This window comes from Anarrhichthys ocellatus, unplaced genomic scaffold (genome assembly GCF_004355925.1).
Source record: "Anarrhichthys ocellatus isolate YVR2014 unplaced genomic scaffold, GSC_Weel_1.0 scaffold33, whole genome shotgun sequence".
Taxonomy (NCBI): Eukaryota; Metazoa; Chordata; class Actinopteri; order Perciformes; family Anarhichadidae; genus Anarrhichthys; species Anarrhichthys ocellatus.
This window is the reverse complement of record NW_022280063.1, coordinates 1,616,642-1,643,860: the sequence shown is the minus strand read 5'-3', so window position 1 is coordinate 1,643,860 and position 27,219 is coordinate 1,616,642. Positions and strand designations below refer to the sequence as shown.

Here is a 27,219-nt window from a genome sequence, read left to right as displayed (position 1 = left end):
CGATTGTCATTATTTAATGCTTCATGAACAACACGTGCTCACTCTTCCATGACATAAAAATAACGAGAAAATACTTGACGTATACAACTAGGTTGCAAATGAACCATAAACATCAAATATCAGATGAAATAAACTGCATTAAACACATCTGTATCAATAATCTAGATAATTAACGCAAACAGGTAAATTCTATTGCCTTGACTTTTACTTTTGAAATATTTTTACTTCCGGGTTACCTGTCGTGCTTTGCGTCTCTTTTCAAAGGCAAAACCAAAATGGGTCGGATATTTGAGTTTGGTTCTCTTGTTTTTGGATTCAGACAACAAAAACGAAAAAAACATGATATTTCTGTATTTTCGTTTTTTGGATTAAACATTATAACAAACTATCAAAACGTACACAGACCTTAAATTCAGCCCTTATTTTACTTGAAACATTAGAACAATCTATTATTAGATTATGTATTATTTATAATTCATCAAGTTCAATTTGCTAATAAATATTGTTGAGATATTTAATTGAACTTTCTTTATTTGAATTGACAGTCAGTGGTTGACTTCATACAGATGTTATTCCAACTGTTAGCTACTTCAATATGGGACTAAATCATAGACATAGTCAGACATTATTTTTATGTTCCGGACCTTTGTATGAGGAAATTCTCTCTAAATGGACCTCGTTGAATTTTAATTGAATATCCCTGCTCTAAATAATCCAAAAATGATTTTCAACAATTTTAATTGAAGAAAAGTCCCAATGAAAACTAATTGTAAATGTCATTACTGACTGAGTGACATTTCTGCTGCAACTATAATGTCAAAAATGTTCTTTGGTATGATAAAATTTAAGGGTATTCATTGAATGTCTTACATACTCTATCTAACAAATCTGATCAGGTGATACTCAGCCATTACGACACAGAGAGAATGCCATTGTTAGGGGCTATCAATAGGACCGGAAGGCTTTGATCAGGCCTAGGAAACACCCAGCTTTACAAAAGCTGAATTTCTCCAGGACAGGAAAAGCATTTCAGTCTTTGAAAACAACAAACCAACAGAAGCAGCAGGCTTGTAAAATAAGCTTTGGGGAGCTTCATGCTGCTGCTGTTTGTTGTGTGTACAAAAGGATAGATTTTTGGCTTGTGATGTTCACAGAGTAGGATGTGCGAGTGTGCGCAGACTGCGAGTGTGTTTGTGTGTGTTTGTGTGTGTTTGTGTGTGCATTTGGTGAACCCCTGAACCTTAGACACACATCCTACTGGACCTTACCCTGCAGGGGCCGTCACGTTTGGGTTTGTGCTGTGCGTGCGTGTCTGTGTGCGCGCGAGTGCTGGAGGGGTTGGAGATCTTTTTATTGACCTGATCAACAAGCACACACAAGTGGATTGGTTACTAATTGCAGGTGATGTTATAGTTTGTTTGTGATAAGACTCTTGCTTTAAGCACAAAGTCCTGCAAAGTACATCGATCCTTCTGCTGCTTTGCCACATCCTTCCCATCCGTGACAGGACCGCTGCTGCCTCTCAGGTAAATACCTTTTCTGTTTTTCCCTGTCTTCTAATTCTGCACTAATAAGGCCTTCTGTAAGATGCACTGAAAAAATATTGTACTATTTACTGGTGTTTAAGTGTAAATTACTGGTAAATTGTCTGTATTGTGATTAAAAAAAACAAGGAAGAAAGTGAATTTGGTAACATTTGTTAACAGGCTACTTGAAAATGTATATACCAGTATGTTTGACAGGTTGGGCACTGCTACACACACTGACAATGAACTTTTTAAGAAGTAATTGACGTGAATAAAATAGTCAATTTTAAATTTTTGGATATTTTGAAGAAAATCTATTTGTTTGATGAAATTCACTTAATTTGCGCCAAACTGTGCTCTGCTCCTAAACTTGGTGTCTCTCTGCAGGTCCGGTGTGTTTTTCTGCTTCCTTGCATCAGTTGAGCACACAGCAGCATCATGAGCGTAGAGCCCAAAAAAACACGTGCGGCTTCCTGCTCCAACCTTAAGGTCAGTGATACCCTTTCCCCATTGAACAAAGTGTCAGGGAATATAGCTCACTGCTTCACCTATGGCCTTAATCATTTAAATATGTGCTTGTTAACACAAATTGACCTGTGACAGTGCCAAAGTAAAATGTGTAAAATGTCACTGTATAACTGCTTGTCTTCAACCTTATCTTTATGTATTTGTCTTGGTATTTCATATTTCAAAGCATTAAAAAAATCCAAATTTTTCTCTTAACCAGATACAATCCAAGACTTTGACACCGATTTAGACTGACTTTCTTTGTCTGCAAACATTTTTGCATTGGACTAGATTTAAATGAATCTAATCTAAGTGAATGTAAATCCAATCAGACTTAAAAGCAGATGTGAATGTCACACAAAATGTTGTTGTGTGTGAGCCTAATCAATCATGTGTCAATACAGCCATTCACCCTTGTTCCTTAACATCTGTCCAAGGTGCAATCACATCATTTCACCCTTTGTAATGCAATGAGCCTCATTCAAAAACCTTTCATTGCATTGTAGAACTGCAAGAAAGTAGATCAATCCTCTCGCTCGGAACTCTTTGAGGAGAGATTATTACCAAAGTAGTCACTTTACAACCGGCTATAACACTCAGTTTCACCATTCAGAAATACTCTGACAAATCACTAAACCGAGTCTAATCGAATCAAACGTCCACTAACTGTTGCGTTCTGTGTTTCCAGCTCTTCCTGGCCTCTTTGGCACTTGTATACTTTTCCAAAGCCTTTGGTGGATCCTATATGAAGAGCTCCATCACCCAGATTGAGAGGCGCTTTGACATCCCCAGCTCCCTCATTGGGGTTATAGATGGCAGCTTCGAGATGGGTAGGTTCAGCTTAAGAACAAAAAAGATTCAGAACTGTTTTTTTTCTAAGAAAAACAGTTACAACATGTTAATTAGTGAGCTTGAGAGCCTAGCTGTTTCCCCTTGTTTCCAGTCTTTATGCTAAGCTATGCTAACCGCTTGCTGACTATAGCTTCACAAATAGCACTCAGACATGAGAGTGGTATTGATCTAATAACGTAAAGTCAATATGCGTATTCTCCAAAATGTTCCTTATTCATTCAGTTATTTGAATTGTTCTTCTCCCCAGGTAACCTGTTGGTAATAGCCTTTGTGAGCTACTTTGGTGCAAAGCTCCATCGTCCCAGGCTCATTGGTATCGGCTGTGTGATCATGGCTGCTGGATCTTACCTCATAGCCCTGCCTCACTTCTTCCAGGGAATGTTAGTACACGGTTTCCTTCTTGATATTCAGATGTTGCACATGTAATACTGTGGCCCTGGAGTAATGATACACATCATTAATTAGAATCACATTATATGGTTCTTGGAGGCAGAACTGCTGTGGAACATTAGCATTTCATTTAACCACAATGGGAAGAGTCAAAGAACTACTGTTATTCAGGATACAATATGTAAGAGGTATATAATATCAGAAACTAACAGCTAATTGTATTTATTCTAATGTGCACATGCTGGGATTAGCCTGTTCGGGGTGTCAGGGCAAAAATGTGCTGTTTGGCAGACAATGAGGCTCATACCCAATCTGCGTATTTAGCTTGTCACCTCCAACATTAGTGCACACAGCAGACTATCCAGTGCTTTATTAGAAAATAGGACTACCAGGACACAGAGTTTGTGTGTAAATTAGTTTATAAGTTCATAGTGTTGGCCTCTGTACAAAACAGAGTCAGAATATTAAGAAATAATACATGACCCGGCTTACTTGATCTTGGGGCAAATTCCTTGACAGACTTGCAGTTGATTAAACTCCCAAAAATCTGCAGTAATTTAAGGGTTGTGTGGCTCCTGGGAGCCTGGGCCTCTGGTGCACTGTTTAGTAATCCAGCCTTGAACGGGCATCTCACTGCCAATTTGAGTTGTTAGCGAGATATTAAGACTTAAAGACACGCGCAGAATGTCCGCATGCTGCATAAACACAAATTATTTCACTTATATTGAGCATTATATTTATATCTATATGCCATGTCATTTTCTGAGAATCTTTTTGTAGATATTCTTTTTGAAACAAACAACGGTGTGGTGTAACTATTCTAACATTTTTTTCCAGGTACAAGTATGAGACCAGTGTGTCTCATGGTACAAATATCAACAGCACTGAGAGCATCCTGCCCTGTATGTCCAACCACAGCCTGCCTGAGGCAGATGAGATGCCTGATTTAGAGTCCATAACAGGTACCAAACAGAACACACGGATGAGATACCAAATCAATTCATTCATAGAAGCAGAAGAAAGAGTTGCCAATATCGTTTGTCCTCCCTCAGCTTGTGAAAAGGCAGCTGGCTCGTCTTTGTGGATCTATGTATTTTTGGGAAACTTGCTGCGTGGAATTGGAGAGACTCCCATCATGCCTCTGGGTGTGTCCTACCTCGATGACTTCTCCAGAGAGGAGAACACTCCTTTCTATTTAGGTCAGTTGCTTTTTACCTCCGGCTGTCTGTGGTAGTTTTTATGACATTTTACACTGCACTACACTTGTGTTAGCTTACACTCTTAGGGGCTCAGCTACTTTATTTCCCATCTCCTTGGATCACTTTGACAGAATTTGACTCTCTCTTTACTAATTGCTTGGTCAGTGTCCCGCTATTGGTGCTTTGTCTGTGTGCCTATCTTGTATATTTTGGATAATGCTTAATTGCTGTGACAGTGCTAGAGTACTAAACATGTCTTTCTCTGTTTCTCCATTCCCTAGCCTGCATCCATACAGTGGGAATCATGGGACCTATGTTTGGGTTCTTGCTCGGGTCCTTCCTTGCCAAGATCTACGTGGACATCGGATCTGTGGATTTAGGTATGGTACATCTCAATATCAGGGGGAGAAGATGATGTGTTAAATATGTGTTAATGTGGCACAAATTGTATTTTTTGGTAGTTCTAACCCATTAAGTCAGTTTTCCTTGATTGATAAGAAAAATATTGAGTGATTGGCTCATTGTGCAGCCCTATTACTCATAACCTCTCCTTCAAAATCGAGCATTAAAGTGCCCTTCAGCAAAACAGTAAACCCTTCCTCCACGTTTGTCATTAAGTGATTACAAAACAGCGAAGAGTTATCAATGAAAGTCCATGAAACCATTCATAATCTGACGTCTTTGCTTGTCTTCTGCTCCCAGACACTGTCACCATCAACCATAAGGACTCCCGCTGGGTGGGGGCCTGGTGGCTGGGCTTCATAGTGACTGGCACTGTAATCCTGCTGTCCAGTATCCCATTCTGGTTCCTGCCCAAGTCTATGCCCAAGCAGGGGGAAGAGCAGAGCCGGAATGAAGGCACAGAGCTCGCTACAACGGCAGAGCAGGAGAATTTCCTGCCAGATAAAAACCAGAATCAGGAGGAGAATCCAGTTACATTCAAGGAGATGGCTAAAGGTACCATCCAAGCTTCCGCATCAGTTCAAAATGCTATAAAGCAGTGTGCTTTTTTACCCTAAGGTAATGTTGACAGACAAAACTGCAATATAAGGACAGGTCATGTCATATTACCTGACAGAATCAATCTCAGAATACATCTTTTTAAGGACTATTCCTGCGCTCTTATTTCTTGTTCCCCAGCTTTGAGCAGCAAAACAACGCATGATTTAAAAGACCAAGAGATGTGTCACTGCGAAAATAGCTTTTAGGGTGGACGTGTTTAATCATTAACTTAGTAAAGCCCAGACAAACCAGAGCCCAGATCCGTAACCTTGAATCCTGGAAAAGCAGCAACTAAACTCCATGGAATCTGAGTTGAATGACACTTCAGGACAGAGACACATGTTGAAACAGATACCTCGGCTGAGGGCCAGTCATGCCATAGTTCTTTTCATCATGATGTAACAGTGTTCACATTGTACATCATTATTTGAAAGTGATATTACAAATGAATGAATATGTTACAAAAGTAAAATAGACTTTAAAAATTAAAGGTAAAACGAAAGAACAAAAGTTACGTAATAATGCTCTTTAATGTGTGTAAAATGACAACATGCATGTGTGTCAGAAATGATGCCTGACTAAATATTTGTGTATCAACATTTGCATCGTGAATGTGAACAGACAGATAAAATATATGAAGAAGAAAAAAATGACCACTTCAAATATACAGATTCTCAAAACGGCTGCTGTTTTGTATGCAAAGACATAAGGACACTCGTTTATTTTGACTTTGAATCCTACAATTTCTCTTTGTTCTTCACCAGATTTCATTCCGTCCCTGAGGAGACTCTTCAAGAACAGCATCTTCACCATGATGATCCTTACGTACCTGGTGTCCGTCAACGGCTTCATTGGCATGATCACCTTCAAGCCAAAGTACATGGAGCAAGTCTACGGACAATCTGCCTCCAAGGCCATTTTCCTCATAGGTACGGAGCAATAACTGACCCCCCCCCCATTCACTCTGTCTTTACTGCACTTTGTGGCCCAAGACAACTGAAACAATGATGTTATTGAAGGGAAGTGTGATTACGAGAGATAAAGTTGACTTGAAATGTAAGCACTAAGTAGCCCACTGTGGGCTCTCCTTTTGTGTGTGTCCGTAAAGTAGCACCCTGAGCTATGATTAGCTTTTTATGACTGTTTACCAGCACGGCTTCGCTGACAGTGTTTTGCATTGTTCTGTACGTAGAAAGATTGTGTTGTAGCTTGAATATATTGGCCAGATGGTTGGATCAGTAATGGGTCAATGGCTGAAACATGGAAGTATGAATGCCATCTTGAACAAACTGACGTCGACTAATAGAGAATAACTGTTCAATATTCAATCCATGTAATTATCTCACCATATGTGTAGTCTTAAACATGTTTACTTGTTTTCCCAGTGTTTTTGACACATTGTTTTGATTACATTAGGGCAAAATAATTGTGATCAGTAGGACGTTTTCCCAGCATATTGATCGGTCATTGATGAATTTATTCATCCAATCCAGGTATACTGAACCTGCCAGCAATAGCTTTGGGAATCATCACCGGAGGTCTAATACTGAAGCGTTACAAGCTGGGTGTCGTCGGAGCAGCCAGGGTGTCAATCACTGCCTCCGTCGGGTCCTTATGTCTGCTTTTCGTTCAGATCTTCATCTACTGTGACAAGGCAGAGGTGGCAGGTCTGACTGTGTCATATCAAGGGTGAGTGGCATACAAAACCAGTTTCCCATCACTCTGTCTGTCACAAGAAACACACATGTTTATTAAGAGGCTTGTAGGAGAATAATCTCCACGGAAACTCATTTATGCCTCACTGGACCAAAACCCCCTACTCACAAATCTCTGTTCCTGTCTGTGTGCACCAGGGATCCTCAAGTGTCCTACAACCAACAGACCTTACTGTCACAGTGCAACATGGGCTGCTCCTGCTCAGTGAAGCATTGGGACCCAGTATGCGGATACAACGGAGTAACGTATGCCTCGCCCTGCCTGGCTGGCTGCCAGACCTCCACCGGCATCGGCAAGAAAATGGTAAGACAGTAATATATATGTCCTTATAGAAATAGATAGAACTGGTAGATTAAAGATGAGAATATAGGCAAACAACAGCTCCTCTTACATGTAATTTCAATCCATCTCTTGCTGAAACTTGATGACGATTAAACAGAAATCCTTCCTCTGGTTAATCCTGCAGAGCTAAGGTTCGCAGCATTATCATTTTATGTCTCTTTTTGAAGTCATATATATTGTGCAGTGGCAACTCACAATTCCACAATCAAAGGTAGTTATACACATCTCTGTCTTCTGGTTCTTTAGATGTTTCATAACTGCACCTGTGCCGAAGAGATGATGACTCCAGGCATGAACATGTCCGCAGTGCTGGGCCAGTGCCCCAGGAGGAGCGAGTGTGAAAACATATTCGTAATCTACATGGCTTTGTCCGTCTTGGGGTCTTTCATTTCTGCCTGTGGGGGCACGCCGGGATACATCGTACTGCTCAGGTCAGCTGAAGGAGCTCAGCTCACATCTTTTATGATTGGGTGTAATGATGCCTCGCAGTGCCTTATTGATTTTTGTACCAAATGTGAACTGCCCCTGTGACACTGTTGTGGGTAATATTGCATTTTGGTTTTTTTCTCTATAAGCTAAAATGCTGATATCAAGGTCTGATGTGATAATGTTTGGGCTTATCTCCCAGGTCCATACAGCAAGACCTGAAGTCGCTGGCTCTGGGTATGCAGACACTGATAGTGAGAAGTTTGGGTAAGTATCGAAAATACATGTAGGTTTTGTAAAATCCTCACGTTAAATGTATTATCCAGGTTACAGCACCATGCTTATAGCGAGGGCAACAATAGGTGAAATTGGTTCTTGATATGTGTAAGCTAATGTGACTTTCTGTGTTTTCAGGCGGAATACCTCCTCCAATATATTTCGGAGCACTGATTGACCGAACCTGTTTGAAGTGGGGCACCAAGCATTGTGGAGGCCGCGGAGCATGCAGACTCTATGATGCCGATAAGTTCAGGTACAGTTAAACCAGACTTGTAATTATTGCTGGAATACCCTATCTGTAATATGCATGAGATGAAGATGTGTGTTATATATATATGTCTAAACGTTTGAATCTAGTTTAAATTACATCCAGTATTACGCACCAACTGTACCACTGCAATTAATAGAGTCATTTGACAATGGTTACTTTAAAGGTGCAATGTTATCAACTGCTTCAGCATTTCACCTCTACTACTTGGTCCATACAATTTTTTTTCCTTTTCTAAAGTTTTCCACTTAATTTCAACACGTTTACAACATTTTCAATTGGTAGAATTGCGGCAAGAACTTCCAAATAAAAGCATTTAAATAAGGTAAAAAGACGTAATAACTTAACCTGTTTCAATGTACATTTTAATTTCAGAATGACATTCATGGGGTTGATTACGGGACTCTACTGCCTCGCCAACGTGCTCTGGGGAGGCCTCTATATCAAACTTGTCAAGAGACAGAAGAAGTTAGCACTGAGGAATCAGACCAAAGCAAATGGAGTGGAGGGCGCCACGGTGAGAAATGGACACGCAAAAATCAACATTGCCAGGAGTAAAGAAGACGAAGCCAACGAGAGCACTATTTAAGGTGTCTGAGGACGGCAACACCATTGTATAATGCAGACGGACGACACAGATTTTAGATTGCCAAAGTACTGTGCTGCATCCATAGTGGACCAAATGTGGTAATGGTACAGTGTCAGCGCTCTTTGGTCTTCAAACAGTACACCTGTTTTCTTTTTCTTTACACAGATATCGTGCAGTTTGTTCACTTCAAAAGTCAAAGTTTGTTTCGTTTTAGTATGAACAACAATCACGTCAATCCACATCTGCACAAAGACGCATAAACTCATAAAAGGTCATTTTTAGCGCTACTTCAAAACAGTCAGGAAAAGATAATGGGAATACATGCCGTTCACGTATGAACACACTTCAGTATGATGTCAGAGGAAGTGAGCACAAAATATGCCAAATATTTGGAGAATGTTTGGCTTTTGAGCTTGTGTCCATCATTTATACTTGAATAGCATTAGGTCAGGTCATGAAAGTCAAGTTCCACAACTCAACATTCACAATGATTTATGTATACAGTAAATGGATAATATAGTATGGACAGCATAGTTTTAAATACTCGTAACAGACAACCAGTGTTCAGCATCACTTAGTAACATGACGTATTGTCCATTTCAGTGATTGAAAATGTTTTCTTTCATGTTTTTCAATGAGAATTTGTGAGATTATACAGCCTACATCAGTGTCTAAATTCAGGGTGTGTTAGAGTTTAGTTAACAGTTAGCAAGTGTAGTGCTTCAACTTACCCAGTAAATGAACCAAATTTATTACAAGAACAGTGAATCAGATCAGGATTCCTAAAGGGATAGGCAAATACTGTAGTTTTATTTGACTATAGCTGCTATAATTGGGACTGTAACAGATTTGACTTCCTCAATAGGGGGCCATTTTTCAAGAAAAGCCCCCATACCAAATTATGAGATGGACGGTACCCCCTGTTTGTCTGTGACTGCTGCAGGCTGATTCAGTGATTGAAAGCAGCACGGGCTGTCTGAGAAAAGAAGGAGTTGTCTATGATAATAGAGTGGCCAAACCAATAATACTTGACAGTACGTCTGTGTCTTCGAGCACCGTATACATGCAAATGCAAACCCGTTGGACGTGGAGACCCAAGCGCAATGCCATTTTTGTCAGGTCTAAAATATTTTTTGGGGGTAAGTTGCAGCTCTGAACAAACCTGTTGGCTTTGAGGTCAAATATGAATAACTTAGTTCAACACATTGGCAAATGCGCTTGCAACCAGCAAAGACTATGGAATAAACAAATGGGATATTATGTGTTATTTAATAAGCTTTAGACGAGGTGATAAGCAGATTTTGGTCTTCGGACAGAGCCAGACGCATCCCACTGTTCCCAGTCTTTGTGGTAGGCTACCTTGCTGCTGGTTGTAGCTTCAAATGTAAGGAGCTGACATGAGAATGGCATCAATCGTTTCATCTAGCTATATACGTATTTTTCAAAGTGTGGAACTGTTGCTTTAAATGACAAAATCATAGCAGAGAAACTAGCAGTAGAGGGGCACAGCGACATTTGACATGCCTGGATATCTCTCTGACTTTACACGCACTTCTTGTTACTTCACATCACCTACAGCTCACGAACGCTCATATAATCATCTGACTCACTAATGTTTATTGTCTGAGAAAGGTCACTATAGCTTAGACAGGGGACTAAAAGTCGGTGTAACTCAAACTTGCTTGTTTTACACTTATTACAATTATACATTGTAGTTGTCAATGAAAATGTATCATCAGCCTCACGTAGATGTGTTTTTATATTCCATATATGTTGTTTTATCACAATTTCTGCATTATATTTTTTAACCCTGAGTCGTAATTAATGTTATTTTTTAACATGCTCTGCTAAGGCTGAAAGACTTTTTGTCATTTATTCAACAAAAGTCTCTCCAGTTTAACTTTTTTGTTGCCCCTCAATTTACACAGTTACCTGTCTTTTGAGTGTCTTTCAGCCTGTTGTTTTGGCTTTCTGGCCCACAGCTTTACTGTCTTGGTTCAGTCTCACTGCTCTCGTAGCGTAGTTTTGGCCACAGCAGGCAGCTGTTTTCAGTGTAAAGTCCTCACAAACCCTGCAGTACGCCGTGTACCAAAACACAAACAAATATCTAGTCGTGCTGTAGCGTGGCTAAACCCCAAGGACAAGTAGCGAACAAAAAAAGAAACCCCAATGCCTTAATATGTCATCCCCAGAAGAAACAAAGGTAGAAAATAAAATAGCTATAGATAAGAGCACGAGCTGAGTAAAAGGTACCAAAAACACAAGGGTCATCATTAATCTTATAAATGGCAGCAGTCTCCAGTAGAGCCCTTTCAAACTTGACAGACTGGGGATCATCTACAATTTCTCTTAAAAAAAACAAAAAACAAAGGTAGTTTGAACCATCTCTCTTTTTGCAGTCCTGCAAAAGTGAAAAAGTAAACGATGACACCACAGGGACAGGATATGGACAGACATGTGCTGCAGAGCCCGGCAGTCCCCCCGGGGGAACCTGTGCACTTTTCACCCATATGATTTCTCCAAGCCTTTCGAATCAGGGACTTCCTTTTAAAGCACATGTGCATCGACATATCAGTCTAAATTGCTGTAGGTTGAAGGTTGTTATTAAATAAGCTGGTCTATCAAACTTTGACTGCTCTGTGTTTACTTTGTCGCTCAGCAAATGTTCTACCTATTTTAGAAGATTAAAGTTTTTTTCTACAGCTAAACGGTGTGTTGTTGTTTTCTTTTGAACCTTCACCAGGTTCTATGATATATTGTATTGTTATATTGTAACTGTTATGACCAGTGATTACAATATTGTATGATCATTATACCTTTATTAGTATATCAATACTCCAAAAATGCTTTACTAGATTTAAAAAGTTGGCAACTTTTCTATTTTAGCTTTATTCATTCAAAATCCTTAATCTTATTCATCCACTGCATCTTGTTTTTCCTTAATGTGTTGTAGCTCATGAACCTGTGTGCAGCGTCTGGTTTCACCAGCAGGCTGCGCTCTTTACAACAAAATATCCTCCTGCACGGTCCTGTAACACCACTGAGGGTGTCCCACTGCTTCCATCAGTACCAAACTAAAGCCAGACAGTCTGGAAATGTGTAATGCAGAATTAAAGAAACAATGTTAGAAAGTATTGAGTACTAATTTGTATCTGGAATAATGATGTGAGGCACCCTGATGCAGTAACAAACTGCATTCCTGTCTGAATGCACCTGAAACTAGATACAGTGAAAAAAAGAGATGTGCTCAAAATTCTAGAGCCAAGTGTAATTTTTCAGAAAGGGAAAGAGGCAAACACATTTCTTTGCTGTTGCTGAGCTGGAATGTAAAGGCTCTTAATCTTAATCTTTGGAATTTGTGAGGGGCCAAAGCTAATTGAGTGACCTGCTGCCTGGCAGCCTGAACCCCCCCCCACCAGTCACTGGACTAATAAAGCATCGCTCATGTTTACACTGAGGCACACTCTTTATACTGGGACACACTGTTGCATATACTTTATCAAAGTAATCCAGAAATTCTAAAGAATGAGTTTAGTGTAGTTGATTTTAGGTTGACGTGTCCGTGATGTTATATGTATTATTCGTAAGTGTTATCAGTGGATATATGAAAGGCAATTACTTGAAAAAATGTCACCTGCATTTTATAAACCACTTTTTAAATTCCTGTTTGAAGCAACAAGCGTCTGATACCTTGTGAGGAAAAAAATAATCCAAAGGGCTTGGTGTGGATTTACTAATCTGTCTCCCCTCCACCTCCACCCCCTGTCCTCTTGCTGCTGTCCCCCTCCTGGACTGGCTGGCATGTGTGTGGAATGAAAATGTGCGAGGCCTTTTGTCCTCCCGGTTCCAAGTAACTGCACTGCCCTCACACAGGAGAATAGGAGCTCGTGGGAGAGCAAGTTTTCCTCCTCTCAGTAGGAGAAGAGACACATGGCTGCTTAAAGAGGAGCAGAAGAAGAAGGAGAAGAAGAGAGGAGACCCCCGTCCCTTCAGCCTGGAGATGCACTAGGTATTTCATTGAATTTCCTCAGTAGTTGCCACCTTTTTCTCTAAATATAGCAACATTTTAATTCCTCTGATAAAACCAGGGCTTGCTTGCCAAGAGTGGATCAAACCTTAAAGTCAGGCTGCTCTTTGGGTGGGAGTACTAAACAGGCTAAACCGGAGAAAATATTCTAACTGGTTGATTGTGTTGATTTATGTCAGTCCTCCCTCTCAACTTTTCCGGAGGACAAATGAGCGGAAACCATTTTCCTCTCTGATATGGATTCAACCTGCAGCTCCTGACATTAACTGAGCTGAGAGGATTGTGAGGAGAAGAAGCCTTGTCGGTGGAGTTTACACAGGTCAGTACAGTTGCTCTGTTTTCTCCCACTTTACAAACTAATAATAATAATAATAATAATAATAATATAAGACAAACAGAACAAAAGAAAGACAGAAGAGCAAACAAAATAAACAAACAGAACATCATGTAGTGGAGGGTAGGGTGCAGGGGTTAGCAGGTGAAGGCGAGTTTGAGCACTTTACAAATTCAGACATGTGAGGCTGCAGTGTCAGGATTGGCTTTGCACCACGACTTTGCACTTCAGTACCATAATACTCCTAAAAAGTTGATCCTGATTGATAAAATGTACCTTTTCGAAACATTGCAATGGTAACCAGACATGTTTTGTGCTCTAAGCAAATCACTGAGACTCTGAGGTCCTTCAAACCATTCAATATTGTATTATTATGCAGTAGATTATTGATGTATGAAAATATTGGTAAACTATGATTGACTATGTAAAGATAATCATTACTGTAAGTAAACAATTGCCAATGTTTTGTCAAAATCTATTATATTTTATGAAAATTAAGTTTTGTTTGATGCCATTTAATGTGACATGTACTATTAATGCATCTAAATATACAAAATGCATGAGTTATATGACATGACTCATTTGACATTTTGGGAAATATTCTAATTTGCTAATAAACAGCATATCACTACCGCTTCTTTTTACTGTTGATGTGCGGAGCAGCCATCTTAGATTTTGAGGTCAGGGTTGGTGGAGTGTGTCCGACTCTCAGAGTAAGAAATCCGACTTCAGTTGAGACTGGGAACTTGAAAATTCTACCTTCCCAGTCATAATTGAACACAGTATTACATTCAGGATTAATACCCACTCTCGTATTAACAAATGAACATGCAAATACAGCTAGCAGCTAGTTATCATAACTTAGCATAAAGGCTAGGAAGAAAATAAGCTTTTGGGGTGCTTACTGTTGTGGCAAAAGCATCACCATTATGTTGTGGCTGAAATGAAGAGAAAAGATGTAGTTCTTGGAGTAGCAACCAGCGGGACTGTTTAATGCACCCCCATGGCAATTCATAACAAATTCAAAGTATTAGTTCTTACAGCTTACTCTTATAGTCTAAAGTCAGCCCCTTATGTCACTTTCCGCCAATCAAATCCTTCGATTGAACCACAAACACAGCACATCTGGTCTCCTCATTACGTATATGCTCTCATGTCATCGCCTGGGTCAAGATAACATCCTGGCAGAACAAATGATTCATGTATGGGAAGAGTTTTATCTATAATTCCAATTTATCTGGTGCGCCTTTATCAGTTTAGGAATGCTAACCTCCCACACTTCTAGGAAGACATATGCTGTCTTCAACATCATACCAAATTTGCTGAGTTCATCATAACAAGTTATAGAAAACGTTTCTTATAAAAACCAAATGTGTTCGGTTCAATCCTAGGTTATATGATGATTTTCTTCAACATATTCCCCCCTCTGGGGGTCCCTTGACCCCCACCCTGACCTCATATAACCTTTATCTGAATCTGGGAATGATACCGAGTAATTGTATCAATTATATATGCTTGATTATAAACCAACACAGAACATTTGAGTTAGTAAGACAATTCAGATAACATCACGCAATACTAAGGTTCACTTTCATATAAGGGCGAAAAAACCTGCAGGTTGCTTTACAGGAAAAATTCCCTTATGGTCCTTCCCCGCCGAGCGACCACCTTTCTGGCATGAAGTGAACCTGTTTTTACTTCTAATCATGCATTCACTGTTACATCACACATTTTAGTTTCTGCAAAAATATTGAACCATGTACCGGTACTTATTAGATGCAACGTCTATGATAAAACTCAGCTGAATGTGTATTTTAGCTATAACACTTGACTATATGAATCATGACTATGAATTGTGAACTTTGAATATACAGTATGTGAATGCAGAAATATTTTAACACAATACATTCAGTGAAACACTCTCAGTTTTATACAACAACCCTGATATATGTTGTTCTGGTGTGTCTCTTCTCAAATGTTCACAACATTCTCCTGGAAAGATAATAAAACATGTGACGTGGTGATTTTGGACCTGTATGTACTTTTAACAAAGTTCAGGCTCCCGTCTTTATGCTGAGATGCCTCCTAGTCCTGTTTCCGCCATGTCATCTGAGTCCTCCAGATAGTCCGGAGTGGGAAACAGGTCCGGTCGTCCGATCACCATTTGAGCGAATTGGGCCTTTGTCCCTCACTCAATCGTCATCATGTTCATCATCTGAGCCAGTTGGACAGTTGTCATGACACCCATCTGTTTGAACATACTCCTCTGGCACTGCCTAGTCAGGATGGGTACGATGCAACATGCCAATAGAAAAGCTACAATTAATACTGTTAATGCGCTAATGCAGAATATTCAGTATAATACCTGTCGGCTATGGCTGTTGTTTGTTCACTTAACAAATGGAGAGTGGGAATGGTCATAGTTATGTTTTCACAACTTTGGTCTAGTGGTATTGGGTTTTCATACCATATCAGTCTCCTAATGAGCGAAGGAGTAATATTAGCCTGTGGGAACCAGGACACCACCCAGGTTACTTTACAGTAAACGGTAGTATTACCTACATTAACCCTTTTCCCATCCATATCAAATCCACCACTGGCAAAACATTCATACTCTTCCAATTGATCTGCTTGATAATTAGTGGGAGGCTCATTCTGCGATGTGTAAATCGTAACTTCTGTACATGTGTTGCACAATTGATATTCAGGATACCAATCTAAGTAGTCGTGTTTCTTTTGAGATCCATACAAGAGTCCACATTGAACACCACACAGGAAGTGCCAATGTTTTTATTTCTACATGTACATCATAGACATGATTTGGATTCCACAGTCGGCTCATTCTGACCTCAACGTCAGCTGCTAGCTTCCCATTTCCACATGGTGTGAAGTTGTCTCTTACGTGTATTAGCGTGCAACTCTCTGAACACTGTATAGGCCGGTTTGAACCTAAATGGCAATGCTGGCATAGGTTCTGGTCTAGCATGGGTTGGAATATGTATAGTTGCATCGTAGTCATCTGATTCATGGTTTCTGGCTCTCCTCCTGGACGGCTGAGACACCGTCTGGGCGCTGACCTGTATGCTCTTAAGGTTGGAGTACTGGTTGTTACATTGAATGAGTTCGGATGGCCTTGTCTGCGATAGAAGTTATATCCAACAGAACATGATAAATTGCCACAACATTACCTTTGGAGAGAACCAGGCTTTCTATTTCCCCCTATTTCCAGTCTTTATGCTAAGCTAGGCTAACAGGCTCCCTAGCTCCAGCTACATATTTACTCAGAAAGAAATGGTTACTTTCCCATTCAGTCAAAACATGTTGTCCTTTTCTTTAGCCTGACCTTCCTTCTGTTATTGTCTATCCACAGTGTACGGCTGCTTTTCTTGCAGTGGACTGAGGGCAGGCAGATTAACCGGCACACAAGGGTTGAGTGTGGGATGGAGGAAGCAGCAGAGGACGGGGACAAGATGACCAGCCAGCAGGCTCTGTGTGTCCCCGACCGGGAGACCAGAAAACGCCCAGGCATCTCCACTCTCAAAGTACTAAATATGTAATCACACTCCTCGGCTGGTTACTTTTAACTCTGTTCTTCCTTGCGGGCTGAAGTTCATGTTGTTGATGCAGTAGATTAAGAAATTCAGTTAAAAAGCCGAAAAAGGCAGCCGGTGTTAGAACTGCCCCTTCACAGCAAGGGATCAAACTTCAATAAGAGTGCATAGATAATGGATGGATGGATAAATGCTTAAATTGTGAGACGCACATCAGCAATACATCAGTTCTTGGTCAATTGAACATCAGCGTTCCCCCAAAGTAGGTAGAATCAAATCAAGAGCTGCTTATATGTTGTTTTCAAAAATCGTGGCTTTGACATTTCTACTCTACATCAGCATATCAACTATTGTCAAACACTTCAGTATCAGTCCAGAGCTCAGCCTTGCCTGATTGCAGCACAACATCAGCATGTGCAAAGGTAATGGAACAATTTTCCCAAAACACATAACTATTCTACTATCTTGTCCAAGACTTTCCCCATTTTTTTTCTCATGGTTCCTTAGCTCTGTCTGTAGATATTAGCTTTAAAAGCAAATGTTCCGAATTATCACCAAATAAACCCTTATAATAAAATAAAATCTACAGAAAACACACAGTGTTTTTTGAGCTCTAATTAAGATTTTCAAGAGAATTTAGAGCATTAAAAACAACAGCCTAATACATGAAATGCTAGCAGAACATGTAAGAGAATTGCAGTTATGACAGATGGGAATTAATTCAGAAATAAAGGGACTCCAGGGTGCCCACACACAGAGAGTTAAAACCAAAGGCTGTGGAGGCTGCAATGGAGGAGGCAGAAACAGTTGAGCTTTTTTAGTTTGAAGGTTATTGTAAAAGTGGCTGTGATCAGTATTTATAGAACAACGTAGGACATTTTAAACATGTTGCCGTTGTTGCCTGTATGTAATCATAGTAGATAAAGCATTAAATGGTGGATGTTTATCAGATTATTACAGAAAACCTTTCATTTAAAGTATACAGTTTTGGTTTCTGAAGACTTACATTTTCCCTTGTTGTTTTCTAGTTGTTTATTATGGCGCTGTCCTTCGCCTGCTTCTCAAAGGCTCTGACAGGAACCCACATGAAGAGCTCCATCACTCAGATTGAGAGACGATTCGACCTCTCCAGCACGCACGTTGGACTCATCGATGGCAGTTTTGAGATGGGTACCATCTATCTTTTGATCTGATTTTGATCTGTTGTGCATCTGATCAGGTCTTACTTCAACTTCTTCTGTTTGACTGAGCTGATGATTTTCCAAATGTCTCAATATATTTTTCCTCTGCTCTCTTGGTTTCCCTTTCTTGGAGGTAGGCAACTTGTTGTTTCTTGCTGTGGTCAGCCATTTTGGGGCCAAGCTACATCGGCCCAGACTCATTGCTGTGGGCTGTTTCCTCATGGCTGTCGGGGCCTTTCTCACCGGCCTGACCCACTTCTTCATGGGACGGTAAATGCCCAACAAGTGTCCAACTTTTAGAAGAGCTCCAAATGATTTGGTTCAATGTCTCATTGTGCTTTTCACAGCTACAAGTACAACACAATCATTCGGTATACCCAGAATGACAGTGTGAACATCGCCGCCTGTGTGGATCCACTGACAACAGAAGTACCTGAAATTTGGATCGAGCCCTCCATGGAAGACAATAAAGGTAAGACTGTGGGCTAAACTCAGGGGGCAAATGGGTTTACAGGTACCCTGAGGTGTGAGTGAACACCGTCTCATTTCATTATCAGCCATGCTAGCAGCGTAGCTCTCTGGATTATTTTCTTGATCTGTTGGTAGGTCCATGGGTGGCCAAACAGCGACCCGCTGCCTGTTTTTAAATGGCCCGTGGTGATGTTTTAAAAATAAACTTGAATATGGCTTACGCATATTTCTAATAAAGTGCACTCCTTTGTTGGAACACGAGATGCTGTTGCCATTATGAACAAATACTCGACCTTACTAGTTAATTAATTAATTAGTTGATGAAAACGTTTACATCAGTTGATTAGGTAAATATGGCGGAACCAAAAAGATGAAAGTTAGCGATTGACTGCTGATACATTTTGAAAGAATTAGTGCTTTTTCACAGAAATCTGTTTTTTTTGGTCCGTGGCTTCTTGCAAATTTCTGTATATGGCCCACAAGCACTACAATTTGGCCAGCCCTAGTCCATACTGAAATATCTCAACGTCTGCTACGTAGATTAGCAGTAACACTTTTGTGTAGCCATTCATGGTTCCCAGAGGATGGATCCTACTGACTTTGGTGATCCCCTGACTTTTTTTTTTCTTTTACCACCATAAGGTTGACATTTATAGTTTTGACTGAAATGCTGCTAGCGTGGCTCAATATTCTTGTTACATCAATATAAAGTCACATATCTGGGCTTATATCTTGAACCGGAGAAGACATATAGCCCAAGAATTACAAACGTAACTATAAAATGTACACTACTTGAACAAAAACGAAACAAAAAACTAAATAAAGGTGATGCCTTCTCTATGGTCAGTGAACAAGAAACCACACTCGTAGCATACACAAAGAACCTGTATGAACACTGTTGACATGAAACCTGGTTCAAAAGCCCTGGCTTTCTTTCAACCACCCCTGGAATGCACTGATCCTGGTGTGACCTGCAAAGCCACTCAACTCCCATGCTGTCTACATACTACACATAGCGGCTGAAGTCGTGCTGCGCCAATGATCACTCTGTATCTGGACTGCAGAGCAAGCCAACAAGAGCTGAAAGCCGGAAAGAGAAAGAGAAAAGAGGCAGAAAAATCAGGTCTTATAGCATCACTGACAAGGCAGATATCTTATTAATGCTAATACATTCAGCTTGGTCACATACTGTATCTGCTTATGTATTTGTCAGTCTTTCTGTTGTGGAACCATAATTAATTATTCTCCTTCTCTCACAATGTCATATGCCCACAAAATGCAGTGTATTGATCCTGTTCAGCCACTCTGATGAGATGTTTTTCGAAGGAAACACAATGTGAAAGTCACACACAATGCAGTATGCAAGCTCCATGCCGCATCTTATTACATTGATATTGAATCATCACCACATTGTATTCATACAGACTTTATTTTCTCTTTCTCATTTACTTGTGAATGGGAAGGGGCTTTTGATACACATGCACCAAAGTCTTCTTGTAGAAACAAAATTATCAATAGAATCTGGGAACGGTGCTGACACACACACACATACACACACACACACACAAACACACACAGGCACCCACGTACATGTGGAGGTTTGAACATGATTTTAAAGATTTAAAAATATCATTATAATGTTTAACAATACATCAGAGATAGCATAAAGCAGCTTCCTCGAAAATCGTTTGTTTATCAGAGCAATAAAATCAATATCATGCTTTGCTATTGTGTGTGTCTTCATGGAGCCTGTGTGAGAGACTCTAGTTCCCACATGTGGATCTATGTGTTCCTGGGGAACGCTCTGCGAGGGATCGGAGAGACCCCGGTCACACCTCTGGGCATTTCTTACATCGATGACTTTGCTAGAGCGGAAAATTCACCCTTCTATATAGGTAAGATATCTTTGCTCATTTTAAAGGGTTCAAATGTCATAAATTGTGTTCACAGACCATAGACTCTCTCTAAGAAGCGGACGCAGTTGCTGTGACATCAGCCATTGGTTTGTGGACTATGTTTTTGAACCCTCCCATTCTTCATTTTGGCCATCCCCATCTTGGTTTTTGCCAATCGTGATTTAAATTTTTTGCAATCAAAAGTGACACAAGAGAGTGGAGCTAAGTACCACCGAATCCTGAATAAGACATTTTGTTAATGTTAATGTTAAACTTGACTTTTATGAACTGAAAACACACTGTGAGAGGGTTAAAGTTGTAAGACGAAAACACAGACAACTCCTAGACCGGACAAAATGGTGGAAGTGACCTGTCAATCACAAGGTAGCCACGCCCTAAAGCATACTCTGCTTTATTGTCTATTTTACTCTAAATGGGACCATCATTTACGAAAAAAACATCATGCTGTATCGACGAAGACTTGAGACTAACTGAGACCATGAACTCATGTTTACAATGTTTACTGAGGTTATAAATCAAGAGAGAAGTAGGGTCATTTTCCCATAGACTTCCATACAATCAAACTTCTATTTGCAACCAGAGGAGTGGCCCCCTGATGGCCATAAGAAAGAATCCAGGTTTCACTTTGGCTTTACTTTCACACCTGGAGGTTGGCGCCTGGAACTGACTCATTTCTTAAAACGTACCCATAGAATGAAGATATTTGTCTAGTTTATCCTGGTCTTCTTAACTCTTACCATATCTATTCCCAATGGAGTTCTCTTAAAATTCCTTTTTTCCACCACATCGAACAAAATGTCAATCTACTGATTTGTTTGTGATTTGCAGCCTGTCTCCAGACCATCACTCTCCTGGGCCCCATGTTTGGTTTCCTTCTGGGCTCCTATTGTGCCAAACTATATGTTGACATTGGATATGTTGATATCGGTAAGTGTAATGCGTTTGTTGTGCAAGACCTATCATGTTAGTCTTCACTCTGAAAGTGAGCACGAAAACTGAAACGCCCTCTGTGTAGACAGGCCGACGGAGTTAAACCTATAAGCGCTTTTATGCTAAAATATCATGTTTTTGACAGAAGAGACATGTTGACTCTGGCTTGAGCTCTGGTTCAGACTGATTCTGATCAGCCTGCTGTTCATGGTGCAAAAGTCTGTCACGCTACAACAGCATTAGACTGGTCAGAACAGGTTAGTGAGGTCTCTTCTGAGTGTCCCTGAGAGGAATTGTCTCGACTCTCACCCATAGAAAAAGTTGAATCGATAATTTATTCATCAACCACAACTCAGTCAGTCCACCTAAGTGTGCAGTGTCGCTGAAAGAGTGTCCCATCCATTTACAAATTCAGATCTGGTGTCCACTTTGGTCACGTTACACATAGGAAGTGACAGGTTAAAATTCCAAATCAATATGACAAATGAAACACCCATCAAGTTTCCTGCTCCTTGTGTGCACTCACTCGAATGCTCTTTTTCCGGCATCAAGAAAGTGTGACCATCACTCCTAAAGATGCCCGCTGGGTGGGCGCCTGGTGGATGGGCTTCATGGTGTCCTCCGTCCTCCTCCTCATCTCCAGCATTCCCTTCTGGTTCCTGCCCCGCTCGCTGCCAAAGCAGGAGGGAGACGAGGGAAAGGCAACTCCCGCCCATGGCACCCTAGATGGGACAGAGGACGTTCCCAACAACAATCACAACCTCAAGCTGACTGACATCGCTAAAGGTTGATCCTCTTCCTCCTCCCATAACAGAACATCTATGACACTGCATTGCATTTCTAGTTAAATTGACATATTTAGTACATAGTTGATATTTTAATAAATTACAGCATGTGTGCAGGTTTATGGGCATTGCTGGCAGTGTATTTTTACTGGAAGTCCTTCCACAGGGTTTCTTCCCTCACTGAAGCGCCTGTTTGGAACTCCTGCCTACTTCCTGCTCCTTTGTGGGAGCATTCTGAAGTTCAACTCTTTCATCGGCCTGTTCACCTTTAAAGCCAAATACATGGAACAACAGTTTGGACAATCTGCATCCAGAGCAAACTTCCTCATAGGTAAAAAAAATAAATGTGATTTATGGGATAATGGTAAATACTCAAAGGTAGTATAACAGTAGCAGAAGTGGATAAGGAATTAAGCAAACAGACATTTTATTGGTTATGAATTCAAGTTTTCGACACTTTGGAAGATTTGATTAGTGTCTTTTTTGCTGAGAGTTAACGTGACATCAGTGTCATGTCTCTACACTAAACGTGGAGCTTGAGCCAGGAACCAATCAGCATAAAGACTGGAAACAGAGTCAGCTAGCTGGTCTTTTTTTACATTACATTTTTTACTCAAACAGGTGTGTTAACCAGTGAGCTTCAGGGGTGCTGTTCGGCATTTTTATTTGCCTTTGGACAAAGCCAGGCTTGCTGCTTCCGGTCTTTATGCTAATCGAAGCTAACTGTCTATATGCTGTAGCTTCTTATTAATCGTACAGACATGAGAGTTGTAACATTCTTCTCATGCAGCTGTCAGCAAGAAAGCAAATAAGTGTATTTCTCCCATTTTTATTATTCTTTTTCAAAACATTCATGGGTGAAATGAAGTTTGACAGTTCATTCAAACTGTAGCTTTTTGCATTCTGAAAGAGAGTTACAAAATAATCATTGCTCTATGATTTGACAGTATCAGATGAAGATCAAAGGGTTCCAACAGTACACTGAGCCCTTCTGCTCAAAGATTAAAAAGTCATTGTAAAACAAAATATCATAGGGTGTCTGATAGTGAGAGACTTCCCGTAAAAAGAGCCTCCCAGTGTCCAGAGCCTCTGGTGTTTTTCTTAGGTGTGTTGAACCTGCCAGCCGTGGCGGTGGGGATCTTCCTGGGAGGGCTGCTGATGAAGAGGTATAAACTGAGCTTGGTGTCAGGAGCTCAGCTCTCTTTTGCCACATCCTTCATGGCATACCTCCTTCTGCTGCTGCAGTTTGGAACCAAGTGTGATAACATTCCCATGGCTGGGCTCACCATCTCATACAACGGGTCAGTGCTGAGGGTATTATGAAGATGACCGCAGCTTTAGCAAACCAAAATAACGTATAAGATGAACTCTTTTTACAGCCTTAAAAATACAACAACTTGCAGCTTATATAAAATATAAACCCTCTTTGCCCTGCAGGATGCAGAGTATATCATCCGACAGAGATATGCTCTTCTCAGAGTGTAACAGAGACTGCTCGTGTTCAGCAGAGGAGTGGGACCCTGTGTGCTCAGACAGCGGCATCACCTACATCTCTCCATGTATGGCTGGCTGCCTCAGCTCCAGTGGATACGGCAAGAACACAGTAGGACTGCACACGTGAATGCACAAACATACCGTGTCGACAGATATAGGAACTCTTTAGGAATTCCTTTTAAGAATTTCCAAATGATCACCCTTAAAAGCCTTTCAGAGGTTAGATTAGACATGTTCATCAGAAATACAATGTAACCCTCAAACCCTCATTCCAAAGGAACAAACAAAACAAATATTTGGATTAGAAATCTAAATTAAATACAACAATACAGTTACTTTTATACAAATCCTTAAATATATACAGTTACAGTCTTTCGCTAGAGAGTTTACCTAAAATAATAAGGTCCCACAAATCTTGATTCACTGTATTTTTTTTTCGACCTGTTTATCCAAAAAGTCATTCAACTGCTACTTTATTCCAAAGTTTTCCAAATGATAAATATGTGGCGTTTCACTTAATTTCCAGTCCGTCCTCCTGCTACATTGTAGCTTCTCTCTCTTTGCCAGGTCTTCCACAACTGCAGCTGTTTGTCCGCCTCCTTCCCAGCAGGCAGCAGCACGTCCGTGAGGCTGGGCCAGTGTCCTCATGCCAAGGACTGCAGCCGCAGTTTCACCTCCTACATGGCTGTATCTGTTCTCAGCTCCTTCATCAACTCTCTTGGAGCTACACCTGGCTACATGGTTATCATACGGTCTGTGCACCCGAGAACGGACTTATGATAACTGGGAATATTTGTGCTATTTATCAATCTTATTATCTGAGTCCAAGCGAGCGTTGAGTAAAAAACGTTTTCATAAGGTTAACATTTTTGAATATGCTTATTCGTGTTCTTGCCCCAGGTTTAGATGAGAACATTGCCATCACTCTCATGTCATGTGCAATAAATATGAAGCTCCAGCCAACAGAAGGTTAGCTTAGCTTAGCACAAAGAGTGGAAACATGTTTGGAGCCAGGCTAGATGTTGCAAGTATTTGTGCTAAGCTAAGCTGCTTGCAGTTGCTTCATATTTACCGTACCGGCATGAAAGTGGTCTATCTTCTCATCGAACTCTCAGCAAAACAATTTATTTAAAGACACTGCCTGTGGAAGCAACTTTCTACAAAAAAGATCTATACAAATAACCCTGTGTTGATTTGTAATTACAGATGCATCTCACCAGATCTCAAATCCCTTGCATTGGGTATCCAGGCCTTAGTAACTAGGACTCTTGGTAAGCTTCATACTGTCAGTTTTGAGTACAATTATTATTCTTTTGATATGGACTTGTTTTGCTTAACCATCTTCCAATCGGCATAGTTTCTGATAGGTCCCAAAATATGATTGACGGACACAATACAACAGCACATATTTGATATTTGATACCTTGTCTGTAGGTGGACTTCCTGCACCAGTGTATTTCGGAGCCCTGATTGATTCAACTTGCCTGAAGTGGTCAATCAAGAAGTGTGGGGGCAGGGGGGCATGTCGCATATATGACTCTAATATGTACAGGTACGCCTTGGACTGCAAATGTGTAAATATAAATTTGCTAAAAGACACCGCTTTAGACACCATAGCAATAAGGATTTCTTCCCTTGATTGCCCTCCGTCCATCTTTTGTTTCTACTTTCAGGATCATCTTCCTGGGTCTGATCACTTGTCTCAGTGGTTCCTCGTATTTCTTCATCATTGCCGTCATCATCGTCCTCAGACGACAGTTTCGTAAGCCAGAGCGAGAAACACAAACGCAGAATAGAAAAGCTTCAAAGGGAATTGACCTTCAAATCACATCAAAACCCACTGAGGACCATCCCGGCCCCCCTAAAGCTCCCAAACCGCGTCATGCTCCCAAAGTTTGGGTAAGGATCGCAGCAGAACTGGAGGAGGGAGGGGAGGTTCACAGAACAGAGCAGCTCCCCCAAGACGGCAGACTGAGCTCCTCAAATAACACCCAGGAGACGCAACAGCTCAAATCCCTGACAGAGACCACTGTTGAGTTCACTCCTCCTCCATGTGACGAAGCAAAGATAGCGATAGACGTGCTGAAGTCAGAGGACGAGGTGAAAGAGGGAAAAGACGAGGTTTGCGAGGAGACGGATGCACAGGTGGAAGAAGAGGACGATCTCACAGATGATGAAGTATTAGCGAAAGAAACAACACACAGCAAAGAAACTGACGACAAACAAAACTAAGTTGTCCACCAATGTGCTTTCAAACAAGGCCACCTGGGTCTATTCAAGGAATGTAACTGATTTTGGCCAACAGTCACATGTACTTGGATTGTCAAGAGGAAATGTCTTTTCACCTGGGCTAATGCTAACCGTATTTCTTCCTCTTTTATTACAGTGTAGAGCTGTTGTATTACACTTAGTCCTAAAGATGAAATGGGCTACCAGTGTCAAAGCTGTAGAAACATAGTGCAGTACTTATAAAAATTGACCAGCAGTACAAAATATTGACTCGTGTATGCACATGATGTATACAGCAGCCATGCAAGGCCCGGGATGAAAAACATTATGGCGTATACCTTTGGGCCAAAATGAATGTGTTTATTCTTTATGTCAACAGATACATCCTTGAATGTGTGATATTATTGTCACATAACATTTTGCAGATCTGATCTATGCGCAGTCTTAAGAACTTTATGTTAACACGATGTCATGCTGTGGACACAAATATTGTGAAAATGATGTGAAGTGGCTGATGTGCTAAACGTGCAAATTGATTTTAAAAATTATGTCATTGTTAATTAAACGTGCAGTCATTGATTTTTTTGGCCACTTGGGGGCAACGCAACAAGCTGTAAATAAAGTACTGACATATTTACCTTATAAAGTTGAAGGGCAGCATTAGTTTTCATTTGGAGTCGTGTTTTTGGCCACCTGGTAAATGTAATGACTCTGGTTTGGCTCCCCAACAACTCCTGAGGGCAATATCTGCTAATTTAGCTGATAAATGACCCGCTATGTTCACCAGCTAGTCACTAACAGTTGGTGTATTAGAACTTCTTTTCCCCCATAATGCCCTCTGCATATGGAAATGATGCCGATGAGAGCCCTGAGAGTGAATCACAAAATGAAATTGCAGGCTGTATAACCAAAACAATTACTTCCAAGATGCTATAAAGCTCTGTAGATCATAGGTGAACTGCAGAATTAGGTGCTAATTCTGTGTGTTGTAGCAGCTTTGAGTTTGGGTAAGAGTTAGGATTCGTTCATCTGGTCATGTCTTAAATCAGTTGCAGTAACATTTTTACAAAATTGAATATCACTTTCATTTCTCTATCTTTGAATGCTTTCTTTCAACCACTACTGTTGAACAATCATGAATAGGAAACTCACCAGAGGCCTAACTGTATGTATGAACCGCATACTGATCAAAAACATGTTATTAG

At 40.6% G+C, this 27,219-nt stretch overlaps 2 protein-coding genes across 2 annotated transcripts; both read left to right on the top strand.

Moving 5' to 3' along the window:
- The first annotated feature begins 1,289 nt into the window (after positions 1–1,289).
- Positions 1,290–12,130, top strand: slco1d1 (solute carrier organic anion transporter family, member 1D1). Its single transcript, XM_031865807.1, has 15 exons — positions 1,290–1,526; positions 1,914–2,015; positions 2,722–2,863; positions 3,133–3,265; positions 4,113–4,237; positions 4,328–4,474; positions 4,756–4,854; positions 5,177–5,431; positions 6,241–6,405; positions 6,970–7,165; positions 7,330–7,495; positions 7,781–7,965; positions 8,163–8,227; positions 8,375–8,492; positions 8,883–12,130. The coding sequence occupies exons 2-15, from the start codon at positions 1,965–1,967 to the stop codon at positions 9,094–9,096; spliced, it is 2,061 nt and encodes a 686-aa protein (XP_031721667.1). The 5' UTR covers positions 1,290–1,526; positions 1,914–1,964; the 3' UTR covers positions 9,097–12,130.
- Positions 12,131–12,985: 855 nt separating this feature from the next.
- On the top strand, positions 12,986–26,579 carry slco1e1 (solute carrier organic anion transporter family, member 1E1). Its single transcript, XM_031865829.1, has 16 exons — positions 12,986–13,105; positions 13,303–13,442; positions 16,828–16,999; positions 18,037–18,178; positions 18,327–18,459; positions 18,537–18,661; positions 20,409–20,555; positions 21,405–21,503; positions 22,059–22,292; positions 22,458–22,622; positions 23,397–23,592; positions 23,729–23,894; positions 24,353–24,537; positions 24,992–25,056; positions 25,220–25,337; positions 25,459–26,579. The coding sequence occupies exons 3-16, from the start codon at positions 16,898–16,900 to the stop codon at positions 26,015–26,017; spliced, it is 2,436 nt and encodes an 811-aa protein (XP_031721689.1). The 5' UTR covers positions 12,986–13,105; positions 13,303–13,442; positions 16,828–16,897; the 3' UTR covers positions 26,018–26,579.
- The last annotated feature ends 640 nt before the right edge of the window (positions 26,580–27,219 follow it).